This window comes from Mesitornis unicolor, unplaced genomic scaffold, assembly GCF_000695765.1.
Source record: "Mesitornis unicolor isolate BGI_N332 unplaced genomic scaffold, ASM69576v1 scaffold13154, whole genome shotgun sequence".
NCBI classification, from domain to species: Eukaryota; Metazoa; Chordata; class Aves; order Mesitornithiformes; family Mesitornithidae; genus Mesitornis; species Mesitornis unicolor.
In genome coordinates this window covers 72,738-82,048 of record NW_010178142.1, presented here as the reverse complement: position 1 = coordinate 82,048, position 9,311 = coordinate 72,738, and the positions used below count along the sequence as shown (strand labels likewise).

The window sequence follows — 9,311 nt, the reverse complement described above, 5'->3', positions numbered from 1 at the left end:
AGGGAAACTTCCAGATACTAGAGATGTGGACATTTATGGTAATGCTGGGAGTTGAACTCTGGTCTCTCAAGGCCTAAATAAATGTTGGTGAATATTTAAATACTCTTCCCCCCCCCATGCTGTCATGCAGAGTTTTAATCCCAAATCCTCAAATGTGTCGCGAGTTAAATCTTTGATCCTGATCCCACTAAATCACATTAAAATATTTCTAGTGACTTTAGTAGGTTTTGGGTGCATCCCAGAAAGAGTACAACTAATTTTTTTAATGACTGTACTGTGTTGAAGTTCTTGTAAAGAATTGTGCTCGTATACAGGCACTCAGTAAGTTAGTAAAATTTAAGATATTTCTTATTTAAAAGCATTTGTCCTTTTATTTTCTTCTTTCACTATTGTAACAGCGGACAGTGCCCAGTTTGCAAGCATCAGCTGGAGGATAGTAACCTCACCGAAGAGGAGTATAGTAATCTCAGAGAAAGAATAATAAGGGACGTGATACATGGGACTGACACTTTCAGAAAGACAAGCCCACAGGTAGGTCTTGCTGTCAGGCTCACTGACTAGGAGAGTGACATAATGCTGAACTACTTTGAAAACACCACAAATCTTTTTTTCTTTACTTTAAATATTAATAGGCCATTAGATACTGAAGTATCATATGTATCTTTTCCAGTTGTGTTTATAAAATGTATTTAAATCTTGACCTCTTTCATATTGTCATTGTTCTTATATTTTCAGTCAGCTCTTAATGGATACTGAACTAATTTAAATGTAAAAAAATTAAAAGGTATGAAAATCTTTTTAATCCTTCAAAAGCTAAATTTAAATATGTAATAAAACTCAGTAACTAGAACAAAATAAGACATCTAATATTTTGAGCTTGCAAAAAACTAGAAGTCCTGGTGTTTCTTAAGTTCAGTATCGTATCTGAAGCTCACCTTTATGTGCTGAATATTTGATTCCAGTTGAGCAGCTGTTTGCCAGAAACAATGAGGAACCAATTGTTATTTTGTTCAGTTGACTTTCACTACCCACCAACCAACCAATTACCCCTCAATTTTAAAGATACACTTTAATATTTATAATTGCAGTACACATCAGGAGTATCCAGCTTTTCAAAGGTCATTGTAAACATGTGAGAGGCTATAATTCCCAGACAGAACAGTGTATTGCAGTTGTATTTCCCACTCGTTTTGTGTGGAGGTGAGTGCGATTCAGCAGCAGCAATAGGGAATGGGGCTGAGCTCCGCTAGATGGAGCCCGCGCCACAGCTCAGCCTGGTTTTGCTTTACCTCTGTGAGTGTTGCGGTCATTTTGCAGCTGCTGGCACCTCAGTTCTGCACCACTTCTGAAAATACGGAAGAGGACACCAGGCTTAATTCTTCAGACTTTCTGCAGTCACAGACATTGTGCATGTGTAACTGTTACAGAAACTTGAGGCAGTTAGTGTTGGGGTGCTTGTAGTATATGTAGCCAGTTGTTAAGACATCTAATTTCCACACAGATTTTCTCCTCACTTCAGGACTTTTAGCTGGTCTAGCTGTGAATTGTACAGGGGAGTAAAATCATCCTTAAAAATGTCACAGTAATTCTAAGTATTTAATGGGTACTGGTGTTCTATAATATTATAAGATAAACAGCAGGATGTGTTTTATCGCACACTGTACAGCTAACTCAATCTGTTCTCTAGAGACCTTTGTGAAAGTTATGGTTAAGATTGGTTTATTAAAGAAAACAACAACAACAAAACTTTTAACTCCTCAACCTGTCTAGTCTGTGATGTTTCGTGTCTGTTCCCTGTGGTGACTGCTGGCTTGAAAATTTCAAATTTGTCGAGCACACATGGCTAGATTAGCAGTAGCAGTTGAAGGCAGGGAGATTTAGGAAGGGAGTTCTGGCTGGCAGGACATTCATGCCCAAGCTGAGCAGTAGTGGAAGTGGTGTTCCCTCAGTTTGAGAGCCTGATTGATCAAATGAATGCAATCTAATGAAACGAAGACTCAATACACTGTTTTGAGTTTTGATGTCAGTAGATTTTGTTAGTCAGTGTGATAGCTGAAATTCTGTCATTTACCACTCTGAGGCCACCTACTTGCTAGGTCCAAGCTGACCTTGTTCCCGTTCCCTGTTGGCAGATGGTCACCAGGAGGCCAAATGGAGATGAACTTGGTGTGGTTACTGTTGGCTGTAGAGCTTAAACTCTGCTCCCTCTGTGAATTTTGAGCATAGATGTGAGGCTAGAGACAAAACTGTGTCATCATGTGTCAGAGGCTTCCATAAATAAATTTGGGACTTTTTAGTTGCCTTTGTGCTGTGAAAGCAGACATGTGGTGATGAAAGTATGCTGCCCATTTTAGGTATGCCAGACTGTGTGACTTCTCCTGCCGCCAGGGTTTTCCAGAGGGGAAGCTAGGTGAAACGGCTGAAAATAGGATGTAAGCAAGTATATCTGAGAGGGGGGTTTCCGTTTTCCAGTCAGTCACTTTCTTGGAGTAGCCGCAATTCAAATAGAAGACATTTTAGCTTCCTATTCCTTTTTTTCTCCTAACTGGTTTTCTTTAGTGCATCTGTGTTTCTTACAATGAAATGTTTAATTGGGAACCAGTTTGAGTTGTTTTGAGCTCTAAACACTTTTTTTTCCCCGACAATGTTTGAAATTGAATATGTAATGCATTTGGAATCTTACTTTTTTCTTCACGGAGGAATAGTCTTTTGTCTTACTTTTGCAACAGCATCATTGCTTTATTTGATTTTATTTCTCTCACTTAAGAGTAAATGCAATCAGAGTAGAAAACAAGGAGCAAAGATTTGGTTTGTTGAGTATCCCTCAGAAGTAGGCTGCTGTGCTGTGATTAAAAAAAATAAATCTTTTTTTTAATTAGTTTTAGAAAAGAAAATCAAACTACTTAGGTTTGTTACATCAGAATGGTAGTGAATGCTATTGACAAATACATTGAAAAGATGGCTTGCATGAACTATGAAACTGATTATCCATGATAAGGAGATACCTGTTGCACATGAAAAATTGACATCAATTCAGATCTTCATGCACAGCTACTGAAAGGTCTGTTAGGATGTCATATGATGATCTGATATAGCGAGCTGCGAGCTGCAACCTTGCAGGCTGCCATAGAAAGGAAACAATTGTGACAAGACTGTCACATTTGTGGGATGTCTATATGATGTTTTCAGTCAGATGCCCGTTTACTCTGGCTGCATTTAACTGGGAGCTATGCCAATGAGCCTGAGGTGCTATAATCGGTGTACTGAGAGGCAGAATCGACTTTTGCTGGGATGACTTCTGTGTCACAGCTGCTCCCAGGTGTTTCTCTCAAATACGCAAATGCATTATTTAATTTCCTTCGTGGCTACTTCATAGCCCTGGTAAGCCTGAATGGACTGTTGTGCAGGGGAGAGGTGTATGTGCTGTCAAGAAGGCAGGAAGAGATGGGTTTGTGGGCATGTAAAGTCCCCACACTAGATCTGGGCTAAGTGTGTAGATAGGTTTTACGTATTCTTCTAGAATATAAGAGACTGGAGGGGGAAGAGGAAGTGACCCATTCATCTCAGTGTTATTTTTGCAACTGAATGAGATTGTGCTGTTTCCAGAGAGCCTTGAAACTTAAGCTCTATCGCTTAACTTTGAGATTGATGCCTTTGCTTTTCTACAGTGCTTTGGTTCTCCTTCCACATGTGCATGTTTTCCAACTCCATGATTTGCCCCAACACCCTGTGTGGTGTATGTCAGTCCTGTTCTGAGTAGAGTAGTTTATTACTTGCGAAAAATTATAAACTCCAAGCTCTGAGAAAACTGTGTCTGACACAGTCTAGTCTGCCCTAACCCCATCTGGCAGAGCCTTCACTTCCAACTTCCAGTGTGATATTCTCATTCTCCTACCTGCTTTGCTGGCTCTCAACTTATGGTCCAAGTCAGCCAAATTGCCTGCACTTGAGCTGTTTCCAGGGTGAGCCACCCTTACCTGCCCAGAGATGCCTGGGTCATGCTGGCTGTCCATCTTGCACCTGGATGTCTTGCCTTCTTTCCCTGAGCTTATGGAGAAAGAGAACATGAGTTAATTCAGTCAGGCCTGCTTTGTCTCCTGAGAAGATCAGGGCCTGAAGAGGAGAAAATCCCTTCCCAGCTGATACTGTGTGCACTGGTTTATGGTGGGTGTTGAGGCAGTTGCAGCAGTAGAGAGTGCCCAGAGTCTGACAGCACTGCAGCCCAAGCTGCAGCCTTTATCCTGCTTCCTTTCTGTCCTCCTGCCTCCATTTAATTCAGGGTGGATATTACACTCTTCTTGTGATATGATCTGCTAGAGGGGAGGGAACTTCTGGAAGGAGAGAAGAGGGGAGTCTGAATGGGAAATGGGTGGTGAGAGACAAAGGCAGTTGGAATTTTTCAAATGTTTCTCTTGCATCTTCCCTTACCCCAGAGGCTCCTGATAATGGAAGCACATAGAAGTGCTGTGTCTTTTGGCAGGAGGATAAAAGACTTAGCGGCTTCCTTAGCAGCAAGAAATAGATTTAGATGAAAACATTATAAATTCAGCATATTATTTATTTCTCTCAATTATCTCAGTGTTAGAGAATCTTTCTTGGGGGTGGGTCAGATCTTCTGGGGTAGTCCATGGTTCTCCTTTTCTTGATTCATATAGCAAGGGATGACTTAGGATTTTGTTCAGGTCACTTGGTCTCCTTTGCCATCAAATGGTTGTACAGCAAAATTAGGCCACTTTGCGAGACAAGAATGCGCCTTTCTTCCAGTCCACTGTCTAAACCTGTTCCATTGTCCTCCACAGTCTTTTTAAACTACCACTTCGTCACCTCCATATTTGAAAATTCTCCTATCATGATACATTCTTTATATTCCAGTTAGTTCAATCAAGTAAGAAAAATCTGGTTCCAATCTTATCTTTTGAGCACCAGTTACATGATTAAAATACAGTTGCTAACCTGAAGTTGTTTCCCCTCTATATCTGCTGATCTTGCTAAGCAAAATACAAACACGGTTTGCGGATGCAGTGATTTCTCTCAGATCTTTGTGTCTTCCTTACATTAGCCAGAACATGTAAGAAGAAATAGAAATAGCAGAAATTGAAAAATTTCACCAAGGTTTAGGAATGGCATACCTTGGCAAAGTATGTCTTTTTTTTCCTGTTCATTAGTTGACCACAGAGGCAGACAGGACTATCAACATGAAGTTAGAACAGTAACTTCTAATTACCTGAGTAGCTGATTTCAGAGGAGGTTATTTTATCAGGAACCTCTTGGATACACAGTCCTTTACTTGCAGCTCATGCAAGTAAATCTTGTGTGATCTTGAGACGTGTTTACATAATGCAGACTGCATAGACTACTGTTCTTTTTTAAGTGTTCGCTGTCTCTGAATATTGCAAAGTTGTGTGATAATACTTCTGAAGTAAAATTACTGTGAGCACGTGTTGATTTAAGATACTTGGAAATGTTACCTCTCGGAACTTAAGCATTGTCGAGTGGTCCTTTACCATTTGGTCCCTTGGTCTGTTACCAAAGGTCCTTCTAAGTTGAGGAGCTGATCTCCAGCTGTGGTCTAAACCAGGTTGTTCTGATGCTGCACAGGCCTCTGTGGAATTGCCTAATATAGGGCTTCCTTATTATTTAAGATAATTAGAATAGCTTAACAAGTTATAATAGTTTCATGTTATCTATCCAATGCCTTATCTCTTAGGGTTGGATTAGATTTGGTTTAGAACATCAGCAATTTGAGCAGCTGTTTTCATTACACTATGATCATTTAAGTTGATACGGTTCCTCCAGAAATCTGTAAAATATAAGTACATTTTTTTCCTGTATCATGCACTGTTTCATCTTTCTGATGCTAAACTTAATTTGGTTTTGTATTTGTCATTGGTTTGGCTTCTTCTGTTACATCTTCTTTCCTAAATATCTGTAAAATGTTTCATATATATGGGAATTAATACACAACTTTGAAAGGTGCTGCTAGTTCTTTAACATGACCCTTTGTTTTCTCTTTACTGCCTTTTTTAATGCTATGACTAGTTCAGTGTTTTAGTAGCTTGTTATGAAGTCTTGTGTCAGGTTTTTTTAAATCTAATTAATGTCATCTAGTTCTGTTTTACTTGCTTTCATTGACACAGGAAAGAATTTTGAGAGATACCCTTTTGAAAAAGGTGTGCACATTAAACAGTGGGCTAACCTCTCATCTAAGACGAGAAGATAACGTTTTGTTTTCAGGTGGCTGATTTTTTCAGCTAGATCAGTTCCTTGTCCAGATTTGCTTCAAACATTTGTACCAGCATAGGCGAGCGAGCAGCATGGAGGTATATCTGGCTGTCTGATATTCATGTAGCATTTTTTCATGTGGATATTATGGACTGCCTGTAATTAAGTGCTAAGTCTGTCTCACTTGGGACACTGTCTTTTATGTTACTCCACTGTCTTTCTGTAATGCCCGTTACATTGTATTTAAGCATTCAAGCAATCTTTTCGTGGTTTAGCATTCTGTTAGGTGATTGGCCCTAACATGTAAAGGTTCCTTAGTAGTGTTTTTAAGTTTGAAAGCACCGTGAATTCAAAATAGATCTGCTTTTGCAAGGACTACAAACCAGCAACACTGAGCACATCTCAGCCAGGTTCTCAATGTGCCTGTGAGCGCCCTTCTGTTTGGGACTGTACCTCTGAAGGCTACAGCCACAGGAGTTTGTGACTCCTGGACTATTTGATAACTCTGAGAAGCCCAGAACAGCGGGCAAACACGTTATGTGCAATCCCGGGCACGTAGCAGTACCATACGCAGTGCTGAGAAAAGCCTTCCTGCTTACAAGGGCTCGAAGGGGATTTCCAAGCTTTGAAACTGGGGGGGGAAATATTCAAACCCTTCAGGCACAGCAACAAACAGATTTAAGAGCGCTCCAACAAGGCGCCTTAACAAAAATTGGCTGGATTTCAGTTTGACAGCTGAATTTTATTTCTCGCACTTATGCTCATTCCTGTGGTGTTGTTCTGATACCAAGAAACACTGCTGAAAACAAAGCAACCCCCATCACTTCATATTTTATGAAACTGTTAAAAAGTGAATGTTTTCACTTCTCTGAAAGCTGCTTACGGCGTTGAAAAACACCCTGTTGGAAAATAAGGGTAGAGTTACACAATACTTATGTGCAGTGTAATATTCTCTTAATTAGAATTTGCTCTTTCCTTGTTCTTGAGTATATTGTAATTTAAAATGGAGAGGGGAAGCACTCCTTTTTTTGTTGTACAAAGCTTAAACTATTGGGAATGCTTCTGGAAGCAGTACATGTTGGATACTGCAGTTCTGTACTTTTTAGTTTGACTTTAGTGTCTCTCCACTATTCCTGACGAGTGAGCATAAACTTCATTGTTTAGAAGAACTGACAATCAGCCTTTTCTGCAGTGATTTTAATAGGTTTTGGTAGGATTTTTTTCTTTTTATTTCCTTTTTTTTCAAATTCCATGTGTTTGCATGAACATAGTAGACTTACTTGTGTTTAAAAGTCCTCTATGGATTTGCTCATGTATGTCCTCTGTATGTTAAATTACCTTGGTTTTTGGCATTTAGCTCTGTAGACATTTTGGATTGTTGAAGAATTCAGCAGTGCTGTGATTTTTATTTCTAGCTGCCAACATAGTTCCTATTTAGACACGAGGAAAAAAATGCTCAAGTGATTTAACCTTTCTGTCATCTGAAACTTGTCACTTAGATCTGTTGTAGACATTAAAATTATTTCAAAATACTTGCTTGAATTACTCTTATCAAAGGACATGCTTATTTAGCTATGTTTTCTTTGTTTTGTCTTCAATTGTTATTTCTGTGTTATATTGAACATAGTAAATTTGTAAATACAAATAATGAATTCCTCCCCTCCTTACTTTTGTGGTGCTTTTGAGGCTTGTAGATCTGTGTGTGCACTGATCATGGAAGATAAGCATACATTTCTGTTTACAAATGTATTTACAGAAGTTGAAGTAGTATTAATGCTCTTACATAAAAGTCCTATTTTCAAATTTATTTCTACTGCTATTTCAAATATTTCTAGCTGTGAGAGGCAGACTTTTGAAGTCTGAGGTCACACTTTAAAAAAAATTACTTTCATTAATGGTTTAAAGTAGCAAAACCAATCTTTTTTCCTGACTTTCTTTTCCAAACAATAATTCCTGTATGTCTGGTTTTTAAAACCAACCTCCGTCTCTTGCTGCAATATCCCAGGTTGAGAGAGAAATCTCAGGAAACATTCTTTCACAATCCAGCCAGCACAGTCAGAGCTACCTATGGGAAAAGGTGATCGCAGCAGTCTCACCTGCTGCCTCCCTCATTCCTCTTCTGTGACCTGGCTGCATTTTCATGCTGGGACAAACCTCTGTGCTCTGACCTGAACTGGGAGCTGGTGCAGACTCAAGACTGTTGTGTTGGCTCAGTTCATCCACTCAGTCTTTTCTCTTGTGCCAGCAAACGTGTGTGAGTGTAGGTAGAGGAGGGTTAAGCCTAGGAAGGGATGGCTGAGGAAACAGAAGGTAAAACACCTCCTTCTGTGGTAGCACACAGTATACATAGTATACTGTAGTATACCATAGTATACACATAGTATACACATAGTATACATAGTAAACCATGTACTGGTAGCATAACACTATAAAATGATGGTGAAATAGTGCACGAGTCATCCAGCTGGAATTCCAAAAAAACCGTGAGACTGTTTTGTGCTTTTGCTGAGATGTGAATGGACTTGAGCCACCCACACGGTAGTGGTTAAACAAAAAAGTTATTTTAAGTATATTCAATTCTTCACATCAAGATGAACTTCATCATGGGTTTGTTATGGCTGGCTCTTACTTCCCAATTGATTTAGTCTGTGTGGTGTCCATTTGCAAAGAGAAGTTTTCTTAGTAGAAGGTGTGGTGAATCATTTCCAATGATTGCATAGTTGGCATTCCCCTATTTTCCCAGCTATGAAATGAATGAAATCAGGTGGTTTTTTAAAATTCCCTGTTCTTCTGTGTGTGTTGTGAAACCAGGGTACCACTGGAGCCTCTGGTGGGCACCCTGCTGTGTTGCCCTGTCCTTGCTGCAGGGAGCCGTGTTCATGCAGCGCATGGGCAGCTGGGGGAAGTCTTGCAGGGAGGTACAACCATGCTGTGTTGCAGCACTTCTCTGTGGCTTTCCTCAGAAACTTCGTGAGAGTAACCCTGTCAGAACAAGTTAGAAATCAGTGTCGGGTTTGCTGTGTTTTGGTGCTCCTACCAGGAGAGAGAGATGTTGATGTTTCACTGCTTGCTGGTGTGTTGAAGGGTTC

At 39.8% G+C, this 9,311-nt stretch overlaps 1 protein-coding gene across 1 annotated transcript in view; it reads left to right on the top strand.

Moving 5' to 3' along the window:
* KIAA0391 (KIAA0391 ortholog) overlaps positions 1 to 9,311 on the top strand; it is a 42,522-nt gene that overhangs the window by 4,292 nt on the left and 28,919 nt on the right. Inside the window, exon 3 of the mRNA XM_010182351.1 lies at positions 399 to 531. Within this exon, the coding sequence (XP_010180653.1) occupies positions 399 to 531 (133 nt within the window). The remainder of the gene's footprint in view (positions 1 to 398; positions 532 to 9,311) is intronic.